Raw genomic sequence first — 18,343 nt, forward strand, 5'->3', positions numbered from 1 at the left:
TACATATGTTGCACACAGCCAGATCATGAGGCAAATTGTCTATAGGAGTGAATGAAATGAGTACCTACTTCAAAATTATTATAATATATAATGTCACTCCACAAAACCTTCCGAAAAACTACGCTGTTTAGATGAAAAATTAGAGAAAGTTTGAATTAAAAATCGTTAATTGCTCCAAAACATAAAGAAAAAACTGTTTTTGAACGGAGTCTCACTTAACAAAATTAATATCTTATCAGTCATGGCAACGTAGGCTGGACACGTCCACAGAATGACTCTCTCTAAATAATAAAATTTCCGAAAAAAATGCTTGGTATAAAGAATATTATATCTTAATATATTGTCAAATCAACAAAATTGTCTTCTTACAGTCTAGATTCATCATTACGATCTTGAACAACACTGCCATTTCAAAAATATTAATCAAAATGCCTTCTGCCATAATGGAACGATCAAATTACCTTTGATACATTTATTCCATCACTTTTAGATCCTAGTGGAACAGCTCTCTCCATTTTTCACCATAACTATCGAAATTATCTAAATTATCCGAAAATGTATCCAAGTGATTGCGGAGATATTTAGTCTAACTTGATACTCTTATTATCTTAGAATCCCAAAATGTGTCAGCATAATTTGGTGCTTAATGGTTTTCTAGGGAAATTTCTACTAACAAAACTAAAGGAAACTTTTCAAAAGAACATTTTCCGGAACAGTCATAATATTGACGAGATCTGTATCTTTCACGGATTTTCGTATTTGAGGACCAACAAAGAGTCCAACTGTTAGTTTTTTCATACGATGTTCTAAAATTTTCAACAAATGTCACCAAAACCACACCTATTCTATATCTCTACGTTTGATTTTTAGTAAATGCATAAGACGTTCCGTCTAATTTTCCGCGTATATTTGGTAGGAAACTTGGCGTTTGCATGTGCGAAAAAGTTGCGCAAAACTCTAATCAGGATTGGAAAACTAAATTTCCATTACTAAGAAGTCAATATTTATCAAAATAAATGCAATTATCTTATAAACATGAGCACATCCAACATTTTCATGAATAAGATTCTAGTCTGGATACTTGAAAACATCCAAATTTACTAAGATATCTAGGGCAACAAACAAAAAAAATTTGTTTTTGTAGAGCTGTGTAATCGACTATTGAGCATCTCTGATTTTGCAGTGGACTTTTCGGTCGATATTTGAGGTTTATCTGTACGAAATCTAAGGGAGCTTGTGTCGCCTAGCATCGTCTGATACAAACCATTAAGGGTTACGTGGGATTTCGCGGGTAAAAAACAGATCGTTTTTAACAATTTCATTCTCATATAAAAAATTAAATAAAATTAAATAATTAGAATTTTCATTGTTACAAACATACACTATTAACAAAAAAATTCCGAAGGTTTTGGAAAAAAGATGCGCCCGTGTTGGCAGGATAACTCTTCATAGAACCATCTAAAGTGTTTTACGTGTTTTAGTTAAAAACTTTATAACCGATATTGATATCATCGGCCTCAACACCCGCGCCGTTAGTTCTGCTTTCTCCAGGCTGGACAAGGAAGCACAGAAAATGGGTCTGGCAGTGAACGAGGACAAGACGAAATATCTTGTCATCAAACAAACAGTCGTCGCACTCGCGACTTGGCTCTCACGTCACTATTGACAGTCATAACTTTGAAGTTGTAGATAATTTCGTCTATTTAGGAACCAGTATTAACTTCACCAACAATGTCAGCCTGGAAATCCAACGCAGGATTGCTCTTGCCAACAGGTGCTACTTCGGACTGAGTAGGCAATTGAAAAGTAAATTCCTCTCCCGACGAACAAAAGCCAAACTCTATAAGTCGCTCATAATTCCCGTCCTGCTACATATATGGTGCAAAAGCTTGGACGATGACAGCAACCGATGAGTCGACGTTGTGAGTCTTCGAGAGAAAGGTTCTGCGAAAGATTTATGGTCCTTTGCGCATTTGCCACGGCGAATATCGCATTCGATGGAACGATGAGCTGTACGGGATATACGACGACATTGACATAGTTCAGCGAATTAAAAGACAGCGGCTACGCTGGCTAGGTCATGTTGTCCGGATGGACGAAAACACTCCAGCTCTGAAAGTATTCGACGCAGTACCCGCCAGGGGAAGCAGAGGAAGAGGAAGACCTCCACTCCGTTGGAAGAACCAAGTGGAGGAGGACCTGGCTTCGCTTGGAATATCCAATTGGCGCCACGTAGCGAAAAGAAGAAACGATTGGCGCGCTGTTGTTAACTCGGCTATAATCGCGTAAGCTGTGTCTGCGCCATTTAAGAAGAAGAAGAAGTTAAAACCTTAACTTAGAACTTGAACGATGGAAAAAAAGTGATAATTTAATTTTTGGCAGACATTTTTACAAAAAAATTAAAATTTCAGTGAAAATTTCGGGACTTTTTTTTCAAATAGTTGTAAACGAAAAAAATTCTTCGTGCAAGCCTTTACGAATTCTATCTCAAAAACCTTTGTAAAATTTTATAAAGATTGATAAAGTAATTCTCGAGAAATCTTGCAAACCGTTTCACACAGTTTCGCGAAAAAACTTAGCCTAGCTCGAGACGCACCAGTGCTCAAGGCTGTATCTCCGAAACTATTACTCGGACGACCATGAAAATTTACGCAAATATTCTAGAGGTGTTGTAGAATTTAATAAGTCCATAAAGAAATTCGATTTTTTGAAACCCGTAAACCCATGTAACCTCTTAGTATACGAATTACGGCTATACGCATTACGTTTGCCGTAATCTTCGTTATAAATGCAAACAGCGCCGTGTTGATTATGTTCTAGAGACCTTCAACATGCGAGTGTTACTGCAACGCTTAAATTTTAGGCATGTTTACTAGTTTAGCTAGTTTTTCATATTGATAAAGAACTAATGTTTGTCTTGTACAAAAATACAGTAATTTGATATGAAGCTTCACTTTATTTGGCATTATCAGTGCATGAAATATAAATGCAAAGCAGCGACTTTTCTGCACTGCTGCCACAGCAGACAAACCTTTGACGGTCAACAATTATCTACACATTTGTCGCTATCACAGAGCCCTAGCGCCCCACCACCTACCAGCACCGTTAAATTTGCTGGTATTGTCATTGACATTTCCATTGCGCTGTTACTTAGTTCAGCAGCTTGTAGCTTTGTAAATGCATGTGGAAGTGTTTGTTGTGTTTGTATTTAAATGTGGGTGGGCTAATTTGTACGTATCCCGGGACTTGAGGTGAAGGCTGTTGCTGTTGCACTTTGACCTTTTCAAAGCGAAACCGAAATCTTCACTAATAGCTTGTGACTATTGCTGATAGTTTTGTATGAGTTTTAGGAAAAAAAAACAAAAAAAAAAAAAAAAAAAAAAAAAAACAAAACACAAGAGAAAAATAAAATAAAAATAAATAAAACTAAAAATAAGTCAAATAAGCAAACTTGTTTTCCGGAATACATAATATATATGGATTTACATAAATACAATTTTCGAATATTTCATAATAAATTTATTTTTGAAATTTTTTTAACATATGTCTGGCGAAATTTTAATTTAGCTTAGAAGAGGAACCAGTCAACCTTACTTCAATTGCATTTTTATAAAATTGATTACTAAAGTGCAAAGAGAAGATAAATAATTTATAAAAATGTATAATTCATACAAAAACATTAACAAGCTTCCAAACAGAAATACTTGATTTCTCTTACATTGCAGGCAAACCACTGGTGCATGTACACTAGTGAAGTCAACCAAAGGCGTCAATCAGATTCATATGAACTCTTCTAACCTATCAAGTTTTTCCACAATAATTGCGAAAAACAAGCAAGACATCATCGAAATACAAACCTACTATAGGATTGAGCATATTTCTATATACATACATATATACGTATACATATGTATAGGTACATAAACATATGTATGTATCGCCAAAAAAGTTGATTACGGTGTTGATGGGGGTTATGGTTGGGTTGTGTGATAATACTCGTGTTTACGCACTTTTCTCTCTGCTACTCTAGCAATCTTTCTCTTTTATGCTCTCTGCTTTAGTGCCATTTACTGGGCGCGCTTTTCACCACACCTGAATTTCAACTAAACGACAAAATACTAGGAAATCTCTGCTGGTCCCCAAGGAGCTGAGCAGTTGGTGAGTTTCGATTGCCACGATGAATTGGCTCTCACATTTCTTTTTTTAGTTAACAGCCTTCTTAGTATCACATGTCTTTTTGCAGCTGTGTGAGTGCAGCAACAAAAAACAAAGAGCAAAAACAAAAAGAGGAAAATAAATAAAAAGAAGCAAATTGTAATGAAAGAAAACGTAATAAAACAGAACATAACTATTTATGGCAGCACAATCAAAGCAAGTAAATTACAAAGCTACTAATTTAAATTGTTTCTATTATTAGCACAATATTATTGCAAATATATAAATGCATACAGTTATATGAATGCATGCTTTATAGAATTTCTGCAAGAGTGCTTAGTAATTCATTCGATTGCAACTTGTGCTAGTGAGCAACACACAAATACCTATGTATATCTGCGTAAATATGTATCTGCAACAAGTAGCCAGATGCATCATACGCATGCAATCGCATCCATTTATTAACTGCATTTAAGGAATGTAACGAGGGTCCTCCAAAGCAGAATATAATTTTTCATGTTGTGTTCTATTTGTATTTATTGGGTCACATCTTGTGTATTGGGGTCAAGTACAGGTTGCGCCACAGAGTATGTCGGTATGTATGTATGCATTTAATAATTTCGAAAAAGCGCAAATTTTTTTGTACTTAATACATTTTTATTTAATTTACCAGCTTATAATTGGCTTATCTTTTAATCCCAGTAACGCATTTTATCGGAATGGAATTAACCGAAGCCCGAATTTATATGGAAAATGCATAACTGCTCTGAGAAAATACATATTTTTATAATACCAAATATTCGGAGAAATTGCAGTTTGATTTTCACTATGAAAAGTTGCGTCATTTCTGTTGAAACCTATAACCCACAAGACATTCGTCACGATTTTGCTGCCAGACAAAAAGGAGAATATTTTTCAGCCTTTTCGTTTCGTTTAAACGAATATGGCTCAATCACTGTCTGTATGTCATATACATACATATAATAGTCGAACTGTTCTCCAAATATATTTACATTCACTCAAGTATTGCAATTTTGTCATGTAAAGTCAACTGCAGGCTCGAAAATCTTCATAATAAGTATATAGGGGCAAAGGAAAGTATTGCTCCGATTCAACCTATTTTTTACAGAAGGGAATGTTACTATCAAGGCATCGTTCTCCCCGAACTTCAATACATCACAGTATGACCGCTATTTTCGACCAGAAGTCAGCCATATGAACTGGGGTCCACATATTTGGCGTCTGGGTTCATGAAAAGTTAGAATCCGGTTTCTACAAGTTTTGTTTGTAAGATGAAATATCACGAGTGCACTGTTTGCGCAAAGTTAATATATTGATTGGATCTTGATTTGTATACCGGAAAGTGAAAGAATCAGATGGCATTTAAAATTATGTTATGTGGGTATTAGGGTATTTTCACACTATAATGTAAGAATTTCAGGATATTTTTTTATGTGTAATTTTATATCAAACTTGGTTGAAATCGGTCGACTAAGTCTAAAGATGACACGCCCATCATCCAAATTTGACACTGGCTCCTATTTAATTATTTACTGATTTATGACGATTTTAGTAGTTTTTAACAAAACTGTTAAATAAAAAGAAATAGAAAGAAATAGTAAATTTTTCCAAAAATATGAACGAATAATTGTGAACTTCTGTATTTTCCAATACATAACTCTTTTAACAATGATCAAATTCAGCGAAAGACCACAAACTTGTCTGTTTAAATTTCCCGGAAAACCAAAAGGATTAAACACAGCACTATGAAAGAAAACTTAAATGACTTATTGTCATTTCCGCTGTATTTCCGCATCTCTCATATGCATACATATGTACCACTCAATACTGGGAATTAGATTTGAATATATTATGATTATGAATACTAAAACAAATATACTACTATGAGCAAAAAATTGTAAGACTTCGTTCATAATTCTAAAATTCTTGATTTGTTCTTCAAAATCTACGTCGTTCTCCTTAAAGCTATTCCCCTTGGCACCAATACACTTGTGCCAACGTTTCTAGCAATCCTCGAAACAGTTGTTGGAATAGCCTTCAAAGCTCTTAGCGATTCACTTTTAATGGCTACAATTGACTCAAAACGGTTTTCCCGGAGCGATCGTTTGAGTTTGCTGAATAACCAGACGAATAAGGTGGTTGATTCACGAAGAATCAATGCAGTATGCGACGGTGTATTATCGTGATGCAAAAACCCAAAGTTGTTGGCCCATAATTCCGGTCACTGTTCACGAATAGCTTCACGTAAACGACGCATCACACTTAAATATTATTACTTGTTTACAGTGTGATCAGGCGGAGGGAATTCGAAGGGCACCACACCTCAATAATCGAAGAAAACTGTCAACGTATCCTTGATTTTTGGCCTGCTTAGACGTAGGTCTTTCGGCTTTGGCTCAACTTTGCCACAATATTCGGCCGACCCATCGTCTGTTCTAGGATCGTAAGCATAGAGCCAAGACACATCGCCAGGAATAATACTATAAGTTTCATGGCACCCGTTTCACAAATGTAACGCGACGCCATTTATCTAAAACATTTACTGATTTTGACACCAATCGTGCTTTCACTTTCCTTATCCCCAAATTATCTTTCAAAACGATTTTCACTAATGCTTCCGATATTCCAACGATGCCAGTAAGATCTCTGACTGTTAATCGTCGGTTCTCACGCAACAATTCCTTTATTTTATAGTCGTGTTGATCATCAGTTTATGTCAATGGCCGTCGTGGAAATAGTTCTTCGTCAACGTGTTCTGAACCCTCTTTGAGTAATTTGTACCAATCAAAAACACTTGTTCCCGACAAACAATTGTCACCAAAGGCCTTTTCCAACATTCGGAACATTTCGACACTAGAAATTTGATTCCGCACACAAAATTTAAAAAATTCTTTTTTGAATAATTTCGCTTTTCATAAATATTGACCAACTTTATGTACTTCAGAAAGACCAGCGTATACTAAACACTAATGATTATTTTGATGTGATATTTGGTAGAAATGTCACTGATAGGCACACCAATCCAGAAAAAAAAAATATATAGACTATTTATAGTCTTACTGTTTCTTGCCCACACTAGTATAAAATACTGGAAATAAGCTGAAATACTATTTGTTAGTGTGGTATACTTCCTGCAATATTAAACTCATACATACATACTTAAATACGGCTGATGTCAGTATGGTAAATCCGGAGATTCTCACTTACTTTATGTCTATCGCATATATTTGCATTTTATATAATCAAATTGGATTGCATATCAAAAGGATATCGACCCCATTACGCTGCGCCAATGCACCACAATTGAATGAAGGGTTAAATTATGGTGTGCAACATTGCAACACTATGTGGCGACTGCAGCCAAGCAGCAAACAAGGGACTTATATGGAACATCTGCACATATAATTCCGTATTAGGGGTGTTCTAATTATACAACTTTAGCACTCAAGCTATAACTTGTTGGCATTTTAATTCGATAAATTAGTGAAAGTTATTCATTTTTCCAATTGTTCATTTGAAATTAATTAATTATTTATTAACCTATACAATTTTTTTTTTTTAATAAATTTTATTTCGTATTTGTTATGAACATTTTATTAGTAATTTTGATAAACGCAAAAAGCGTAATGAGATTGTTTTGCGTATTAAGGACATTCCTTTGTTCACTGTACGCCGCTCAAAGTAATATACCATATATGTATAAAAGCGGTGAGATAAAATTTGGTTGCTTTTAAATTGCACATTTCTCTCTTAGGACTTTAAAGGTTTATAAAGAGAAAGCCGCAAAAATCGAGTTCACTCTTAACACTTTGATGCCTGCATTTTACTTGGGCTGTATTAGTTTTAACAAATCCTTGAGTACGAGGGTGGTCCATAGATGCAGGAAGTTTGAACATAATTAAAATGTCCTAAGTTTCGACTCAAATAGGTATAGTTACGATAAAGATGGCAGCGCGGAACACGCTACTGGAATTAACTATTTCTGCTTATGGAAAAGGTCACTTTGTCACTTAAGGGGTCAGTAAAGTAATAATAATACACGTGAATCAAACTATGACAATAGATTTCCTGGTAAAATAGCTAACTAAATTCAAACTAATTTCCCACTTATTGCTATAACATTAACTAATTAACATTTAGGGGCCAGTAGGGTAATATGGCCTGCTTTTTTGATATTTTTTTTCATAGAAATTTGTATTCTACAATAGAACTTGTTCACATATCATGAGGTAATTGTTACTCAGAAGCTATAATATCCTTCAAGAATACAAACGATTATTTAAATGAGCCTGATTTTGAATGTAAGGCAGCTAATATATTGTTTCCATCCGGAAATTTTTCCTAAAACTTCACCGTTGCCTTGTGAAATAACCTACGCCAAATTTCGTAAAAATATCTCCTCAAATGAAAGTATTTCGTGTGGCAACTATATGCTATCGTTATCGGCGGTTTAGACAAATAAGCAGCTTGCTGGTGTTAAACAGGCCACAGACAGACCGACAGGTGAATAGATGGACAGACAGATGGATATGGCTAATTCAACTCCAATTGTCCAGCTCTCTCATTTATATACATACATATATGAATACATGTTATAGGGTCTCCGACGTTTGCTTCTGGGAGTTGCAAAAAAACTTATGGCAAATCCTTGTTCAAGGTATAAAACACTTTTCCCATAAGGTTCCAAACTTTCAATCAATAGAAACTCTAATCTTCGAACTCAATTAAAAATTATAGTACAATTCTTCCTATAAACATAAAAAAGAACCATATTGCATTAGAATTCAAGTTGACTCATGCCTTAGATGACAATTTTTGAGTGGTCTTTTGGAAACAATTTATTTGTATTGAAGGTTTTCTTATCAAAATCTAACAGGCGTTCTTATTATTGTGATCTTTTTGAAAAAAATCTATTTGAGATTTCAATTTAGCATATACAATAGAGGCCAGCAAAAGAAAGATATTTTGCTAGCAAACTGAAACTCAATACTGTAATGTTGTTGCCACCAAACGTCTCAAGTATTTGTCATCAAAATGTAAAACAGAAGCTTTTCTTACAATACTCAAACCAAATATTTCATATGCTTAAGAGCAATTTTATTTTTCAAGTTGCCTAGTTTAAATGGACATTAAAAAAACAACAATTTAATCAATGTTTTGCAACATTTCAGTGTCAACAATTCAACAGCAAGGTGCCAATGATAAACCAAAAACAATTAGGTAACAAGGTGAAGAAGTTAAGTTGCACAGAAGCCAACACAACAGAAAAGACGCACACGACGAATCACAACAACCACATACACCTACCAGTAAAGGGATGTACAATGCCGAGCTTACGCACAGATGATTAAATAAGAACAAATGTGTACGCATCTACTCGGTGCGCAGTGCGGATGATCTAACGGCGATATAAGCTTGAATTCTCAACAAGAACAACAACAACAACAACAACAATAAAAAAAGTTAAAAGCGCTGTAAGGTACGTGCAGCAGCACAATAACCGTTATTGGAAACTATTGTCAAAGAGTTAAGGTGCACGGAGCTATAATAACGGCAACAAGGTTCAATTTGCAAATACAAGCAAAAGTACATACACATACACAAACCCACACTTACACACACACAGCAACTGAACAATACTGGTACTGCAGCGCTGGTGAACTGAAAGTGTTACGAAAATATTGCAGCAAAAACATTGGAAATCGCTAGAGGACTAACAACAACAGAAACAACATAACATCAATATACCAACAACATACAAAACAACAAAAGCATAATAGAGCAACTACAGGTGACATCAACTGGCTTTCAACGTAGCGCACCGAGTTTCAGCCAGAGCAAATGGAGCAATAGCAGCAACAACACCAACACAAGAAACGCAATGTTGTGGACTCTCGCCAACTTAATTGACGAAGAACATAATTCAACGAATTACAACAAAAACCAAAACCAAAACCAAGCGAAAACAAAAAAACAACAACAACAACAACCAGCACAGATGCCCCAAAATAGCAGCATAACGGAATATCATAGAGAAAAAGCAAATTAGCAAAAAATAAAATAGTAAAAAAAAATAAACTCACCTTGGACTGTGATGAGCTGCAAACTGTTGACACAATAAAAACCAACAACAACGTCTGCACCACAAACATAAATTAAATAGAATAGGCAGCACTGTCGAGCAGCCAGCGTCACAGCGCAGCGTACGAAGCCAGATGGCAAAAGCGAACACAATAATTGCAACACAGCAACTTGTAGAGGCAAACCGCGGTTTTCTAACCAAACTACACACACATACACACGTATTATATATAAATAGAATTTCGTTAATAATAAATAATTAGACTACAAGGATGGTAGAAGGCACTACGACGTAGCGGAAGAAGGAACTAGACGAAAACTGCAAAAGCTTTAAAATACTAGTAAATAACAAAAACCAATACATGCATATTTAAATTATTACTCAAATTAATTAATTAATAATTGAAAAAAAGCAAATAAGAATATTTAAAAACTCTAAAATAACTACAAAAAATCATAAAAAAATAACATAAATTCATAAAAAAATTAAACAGCACTCGCTCATTTCCAAATACAACATGAATAACGGCAAAACGCAGAAATAAAGAAAATAAAATAACTACAAAAAAAGCAACAAATATAAAAACAACTCTAAGCATATATTCATCAACGCAAGTACATAGGCCAGTAGAAGACGTCATTTGTCGCCACAACAACAACAACAACTACTGCTACAATAAACTACATACTACTTTTAATGTAAGTAGCTACATACAAGTATGGTAACACTAAACAAAGTATAAATTAATCAAATCGAATTAGCGGGACAGCGGATATTGTAAACTAAATCAACGAAATTATTTCTATATGAATTTTTTTCACATTTCAAAGCCTTATTGAACTTTAAGCTTTAAGCTATATTAGAAGCTCTCAACAACTCACGATTCGCCATTGTTAAGCGAGCCTAGCGAGTTTTGTATACGGTCCTTACGCTACGCAACGGTACAACGGTACACATAGCAAGCAAACAAGCGTACACACATACATACATATATACATATATTGATAGTTGATTGCCAAACGGCGTTGTAGTTAGGAAAAATGGATGATATGCCAGATTTGTCGCACCTAACGCCACATGAGCGTATGCAAATCGAAAATGTACTCATGCGTCAAAAGCAGGAGGAGGAGGCGCACAATGAGATAATGCGGTGAGTATCAAATGACTATGAATATATAAATATGTCTTTATATACTTACATAAATATATTTATACTTAGAGTCTATATATTGTTTTTAGAATTATAGTTTGCAAGTAAGGAAATGTAATTAATTACAAAGGAGAGCATTAGCAATGACGTAATAAGTTACAATTCAGCTGCCGATACCTCTCGTCGGCATACTGGCACTAAAGTTTAGTCTACAAGTATTCAGCAAATGGTCTAATTATGATGTTTTTAGACATGTTGCTTTCAAGATGAAATAAAAGTGCTACAATTTAATGCTTTGGCCAAGAATTTAGCCTTATTGTAATGATGAGAGCTTGCCATTTTATCTCAAAATTATTTCGGGCAAATACCCGCTGCGGTTTGCTCATATAAATTCCAGCCGAGAGGACCAATTTTCGACCACATTTTGCGGCGATTGAAACCGGCAATAATGCTTAAAATATCGGCTCGGGATTATCAGTGTAGACAAGCGCTTCACATAAACCCACAAAAAATTATCGCACAATTGTGCAAGCCACGTCCCAGGCACACAATGCGAGATACTTGTAATACCTTCTTACTAAAAGTATCGTTCAAAAAATTGAATGCTTCGTTGACTGTATAGCATGTGACACCGTCGTGTTGGAACCAAATGTCGCCCACATCAGCATGCTCTATAGGGTATCCCATTGACTGTAATATTAGTTCTATTTTTGAAGAAATATAGACCAATGATTCCATCAGGCCATACAAATTTTCTTATGCTAATCGAAATACTATCGCAAAATCTTCCATAAAACGGATGGACAAAGCTCCAATTATTGCGCGCCATGCCGGACAAACTCATTCGGGTCTTCTTCTGTATTCTGCTATATATTCTGCACCGCAGCAGTAATAATGTCCCTCTCCGAGAATGTTCATTATCCACCAAAGTAAAGGATTTTCGAAACCGATCGATAGTTTCTCGAATCACTGAGTCTACTAGGCTATAATGTCGGCTGAATATTGGTCCTTAATTACGCCGCACCAATATGGTCGCCTGAATGCAGTGAAACGCAGACGAGGAAGCTCCAGACTTGTCAGAACACTGCACTTCGGACTATGACATGATGTCTCTTGGTGTCTGCTATCGAACACGAGCATTGCGAGGCCCGTATGCTCCCAGCTTATAATGAACTTCTCTCCAAGCAGTTCCTACTGGGGTTTTTTCGTATAAATCAGCCACCTGCTTGGTGCGGAACCGCCTCCTAGGAGCGTCAAGAGATCATTCCTCAACTACGTCGACGACATCAAACAATACGCCGACCATACTTCGAACACAACTAACTTCCGACAATCACTGACGGCTATTCACAGTGGAGCCATCAACACTTTCACCGACTCCCTTTCAATGAATGGCGTATTTGGAGTCAAACCACCAAACATTGCAGACGAAGAGCTCGAGTTGCCGCGAGCAACAAGAGTGACCCTTGCGCAGCTTCATTCTAGTTACTTTAGCAGGTTAAACACCTACTTATCCGGAATAGAACCCGACATATCTAATATATGTACCACGTTCAATAAGTCTCCGCATAACACTGGCCACCTCTTCGCATACCCCCACAAACATCACTCGTCTGACACCTCTCTCCCTTTGGTCCCCCGTCGACGTTTCTTCGGCCTACCGTTGAATGACACCGACGACAACTTAGCTAATCCTTACCATCCTAACGGGGATTAGGTACCCTTTTCAACAACAACACCAAATATTGCACACAGCTAGATATGGACCATTATTTTGGAAAAAAGTTTGCACACAGTGTAAATCAAGTAATACATAGCTATCAAAAAGACTAAATCCGAAAAAATACTGTTTGAATGAAAAACCACACGTCTAAAGCAGTGAAACAAACAAACTATGTCAGCGGAGCAAAAAGACAATTAATTTTACCGAAATTCACCGCAGTTTTAGAACTCTCTATTGATTGCCACACCTTCTACGCACTCCCATTGTTAACTTGCATCACAGTTCTCTGCGCAGATTTGCCACCGTTTCATTTTCAATTCTCTACATTGATCCGTTAATCCAGTAGCTGAACTCGAGTTAGTGGAAATTTTAAGGAACGTTTTTACAGTCTACTGCGCTATGGCGATGCCCGTCGTACTAATTAGTTAGTTCAGTTATGCAAATTTCAGTAACATTGTCAAGGGCGCCACATAGGGGGATGCGAAATGTAATCCCAGCGGGCATTTATATAGAAATGTTAAACATCGGCTCGCAGAGAACAGCAGCGAATTAAGATTCTATAAATGGGTTTGGTTTAATAATGTTGATTTTTCGGTGCGTTCTTAGGATAGATGACTGTGGAGATTTCGGTTAATTCGAGACGATGACTCTTGCTTTATTAAGAAGTCGAGATAAGCAATAAAGCAAGGGAAAAGAGGTCCGTAACATAACGGATTATGGTGCAGATCACTGCTCTATGTCTGTGAGCGCTTATAAATTAGCCATAAATGTGCCATCATTCCAAGGGTCCAATTCGACAAGTTGTTGAAAATCAGGTTCATATTCAATTCGTTTTGTGGTAAAGCTTTAATTCACAATCTTCAACACTCGGCACAAAAAAACTTTCGATCACTTACTTACTTCGACTTACTATTTTACAAAAACCTTTACATACAAGTATTATTTTTAAGCAGTGAATTTAATTTTATATATTTAATAATATGCTTTTAGCCGCAAACAGGATGAGGTCGTCTCATTAGAAATGCAAATACGCCAACGCTCCGAGGAGCAGAAGAAATCCGGCATCGAATTGGGTGCAATCTGCCACATTTGCCTTCAAACGAAATTCGCTGATGGAATTGGACATATTTGCCATTATTGCAACATCGTGTGTTGTGCGCGTTGTGGCGGAAAAGTGACACTGCGCAGCAACAAGGTAAGCGTGTGCTAACGACGAACTATACCGTTGTTTAATTAATACTCTGGCACTGACAATGAATGACAGTCAACGAAAGCCAAAGTCCAATTAACTGAGCGACCAAGAAGTTTATGAATAGGTTCACGCTAGTTCTGCATAATTATATGGTATATGCACTCATGTTTCCATTTAGGTTGTTTGTTACACATATCATAATAAGCCTATTTACATTTGACAGGTCGATAAGTTCTAAAAGCAAATCTGACAGGCTTTCATGAAAGTTTCTCAACGTGTGTTCAGATGCATTAATGAATTGAGGAAGTGCATTTAAACTGTTTGACTTTGGTTTTTACTTTAAGGCATCAAGAGAAGAGAATATATGTAAGTGTGTTTATAATTTTAAATTGAATATGAAAAGATATTGCATTTTTAACAATATGCAAATCTTGTTTAGAATATGTACCCTAAAAAAGAAATCGACTGGCGTGTAGGCGACAACTGTAGACGGTTACTGTCAAAATCACATCAAACTCGTAGTTTTGTTTTGAAGGCGTGTGGAAGCTAACGAGTTTACGAATTAAATAAAACTAAAAAAAGTGTATTATCGATCGGTGATACGATTACGTTTTGCTTTTCGAAAGAGAATTGGCGCAATGAAATCAAAGAGCTGTTGGTTGCTGTGTACATTGACTCTTTATCTATCTATGATGTCAAATTTGGTGTAAAGTATTTCAAAATCAACATATCTAAAACTTCTAATACGGACGATAACGTGATAAAGTTTTCGTACTGACCGCCAATTGAACTTTTGTTGGGACAAGCAAAATCTCAAATCAATAAAGAATTTTCTGTTTTCTATCGTGACCGTCGGTAAAATGCCCAATGGTTTATACCAGAGGTAATGGGATCATCGAAACAATGGGATTTTCTGAGCGATTCTACTCCAAAGAAAGCGGAAAATTCACTGTCCATTGGAAAGCCGTAGATCATCCGGCTTCTGCAGCAAATTACAGATTACGTCGTTTACTTGAAGAAGGGAAACATACAGGGCTCTATTTGTGTCGAATTACTGAACCGATTAGACTTCGACTTGCAAAAAAAACCTACACTTCCGCTATGTCACTGCCAAATTGTTTGAATATTGCTAGGAATTACTGATCCATACACCGTATACTCTGGATCGGGCTCCGTGTAACTTATTTTTGTTTTGAAACTCGAAAACTCAAAAAAAAATGAAATTTGTGTCGTATAAAGAGGATCGGTAACCTCGATACCACCTAACGAAACAAACACAAGTCTTCGAAGTTATATCTGCCATGGAAAAATTTCTTATACACTCCATTAGCCATTTGGAGTTAGCTTCAAACTCGTTGGTCACGTTTTCATCAGAAAGTAAGAAGACACTATCATGCGAGCAGAAATTCCAACAAAAAATTAATCATGTGTTTTCGACTACATTTTTAATGTGTGCTCGTAGAGAATAAACTTAAGTCACCGATTTTGAAATTTTATTGGGTTCTGCGGTTTTGACTTGAGTAAGAAACATTTTTAAAAAGCATTTTTACTTTTTGAATCACTTGAAAACGCTTGAAGAAAATATAAAAAGTTATATGATGCGTACATTTCAGCCAGCATAAATTTGTATTTTAATTAATAACCACCAGAAACCAAAGCGCTAACTGTCCTTCAACGACAAATGTATTTAAGCATGAATAAGTTGATAGTTGCCAAGCGGTATGTACATAGTAGCATATACTGCACCATTTACAACATATACATATGGTATACATAAGTATACATATAAGGCATCATTTACCACGGATTTGTCGTCTGTTTGTGATTGCTTTCTTTTCAGTTCCATTGTCTTAGCGAAAAGTATTAGCACTTACATGACCTTGATTTTAACTTAATTTATGTGTTTGACATAACGCATGTGATTCCGCAAGAAATCGCGGCATATAGGTCAGATGAGAGTGTGATAGGCGAGTTGCCTGCAAAAGCGACGTAGGTCGAGTTAAAAAAGTAATTTAATATATATAATTGTTTTTGGCAAAATATCGAATTCAGCGCGACACAAACACACATACAAATAAACGTATGTGTAATAATTCTACGCCCATGCATGCGTTGAAGGGGGTATGATGTTACATGCCGTCTGAGTCATAATTCTGTTCAAGCCTTACAATCTATATAACTACTAGTGGATCCGGCCACGCGTTACTGTGGTATACATTTTATTTCATTATTCATATAATAAACTATTCAACACAGTGAAAATTTTATTTACAAATAAAGAAGCGAAAACGTTTTTGTCGGTATAAGAATCCAAGGGATTGTACTTGAGGTTCAATTTTATGTTTTATTATATGTTCATACAAATAAAATTGGAAAAAATAACGAATTTAAGGCTGCTCTCTCAATGTCTGGTTACCAGCCTTTCTGTCCAGCTAATAGAGTTGTCCGCTTAATAGATTGTACTTAATAAACATCAACAAATTGTTGGACCGGCCAATGTGCATGGTTAATGGAGATGTTTCCATCTTCTAAGTTGGTTCGAACTGGACACAGTGTGCTAAATTTTACTAAACTTGATTCAGTAGTTTAGGAGTCCATCGCGGACAAACAACGTGACACGTATTTTTTATATATAAAAATATGTACATGTTGAGGGAAATATGATCGTTCATTTATTTAATTTTTTGTATTTTAACAAACGTGACAGACAATTTTCTTATTTAAAAACTCGCAATTCCAGTGACTATGAGGTGCTGATTTTAAGCGTTTGGCTTAACTCTATTCTTCCCACAGTATGCTAATAGATGAGAATCTATGCTTCTCTCTCTACCGTTTTTAATATCCGCGCAATTATGATCGGACCTCACTCAGCAGCAGAGTCTCCCTCTGCCACTGCTACAAGACTTTTTACGCTATTTCGTTTCCTAGGAATAAAGGCACTAACGTTGTCGTAACTATAGTCTCTTGTCGCAACAGCAATTAATGTGAAAGAGTGGTTCAAACAGTCGCCAAAGAAATCTTCTGACATCTGAGAACACAAAATAGTCCCTGGAGGCCAGATTTGGACAGTACGGTGTGCAGCAATAAGTTTTTGTAATAGTCGCTGTTTCCGGTTCTTCCTTTTTCAAGGTAGTCAATAAAACTTATTTCATACACATCACAAACTACATACTCCATAACCTTGCCAGTCGACAGTTGCGTTTTTCCACGCTTTGGAGCAGTCCACTCCGATAACTGTCGATTGGACTACGAAATGAAGTGGTGAACCATGTCTCAACCATCGTCACATATCAGGGTTTATTACGCTGGAACATCTCCAAACACTGCTCCGAATCATCAACTCGTCGTTGGTTTTGCACAGAGCTTCCTCATGCCCAAATTCAATTCAATGTATATCTTCAGAGTTTCTGCTATCTCGAACAACTTCATTTTACGGTCATGCGAAATTATTTTTTGGACTTTTTGCTTTGTCGGTAATACATTAACTTCGGTTTCAACTATAATACTCTTCACAAAAGGTCGCCTAAAAGAACTTGATTCTGTTCGTTCAGTTTGTATGGCAGACATTTGCTTAAGTGATCCGACCTGAACAAGTTCTTCGTAGAATGCGTCGTTGCTTTAGATATTAATCTATGCCAAATTTCGTAAAGATATCTCGTCAAGTGAAAAAGTTCACCATACAAAGACTTAATTTTAGTCGATCAGTTGGCATGGCAACTTTATGATATAGCAGTTCCAACAAACGCGCAGTTTTTTAGGGAGAAAGAGATATGTGCAATTTTTAAGATCGTTATCTCAAAATATAAGGCGCTAATTCGCTTATATATAGATATACGGACAAACTAACAGTCATGGCTGAATCGACTTAGCTGGTCACGCTGATGACTTTAGTGATCTCGTGGCTTTGTGACTTCAAACACCCACTACATGATAAAATAACAGTACTGGACTGAGTACATAAAATATATTTTATCTAATTACTTATTCCTCTTATCTCTCACATATATATTTTTTTTGTTT

At 36.0% G+C, this 18,343-nt stretch overlaps 1 protein-coding gene across 11 annotated transcripts in view; it reads left to right on the forward strand.

Annotated features, from left to right (window-relative positions):
* The window catches only part of LOC126750905 (regulating synaptic membrane exocytosis protein 2), a 99,858-nt gene that overhangs the window by 14,064 nt on the left and 67,451 nt on the right, over positions 1-18,343 (forward strand). For all 11 annotated transcript variants that reach the window (XR_007665832.1, XM_050460694.1, XM_050460695.1 and 8 more), the window contains exons 3-4: positions 9,348-11,408; positions 14,122-14,326. Coding sequence is in view for 10 of the 11 variants with exons in the window: in XM_050460694.1 (XP_050316651.1) it covers positions 11,299-11,408; positions 14,122-14,326 (315 nt within the window). In the remaining variant the exon portion in view is untranslated. The remainder of the gene's footprint in view (positions 1-9,347; positions 11,409-14,121; positions 14,327-18,343) is intronic.

The sequence above is a fragment of the Bactrocera neohumeralis genome, chromosome 2, assembly GCF_024586455.1.
Source record: "Bactrocera neohumeralis isolate Rockhampton chromosome 2, APGP_CSIRO_Bneo_wtdbg2-racon-allhic-juicebox.fasta_v2, whole genome shotgun sequence".
Classification (NCBI taxonomy): domain Eukaryota; kingdom Metazoa; phylum Arthropoda; class Insecta; order Diptera; family Tephritidae; genus Bactrocera; species Bactrocera neohumeralis.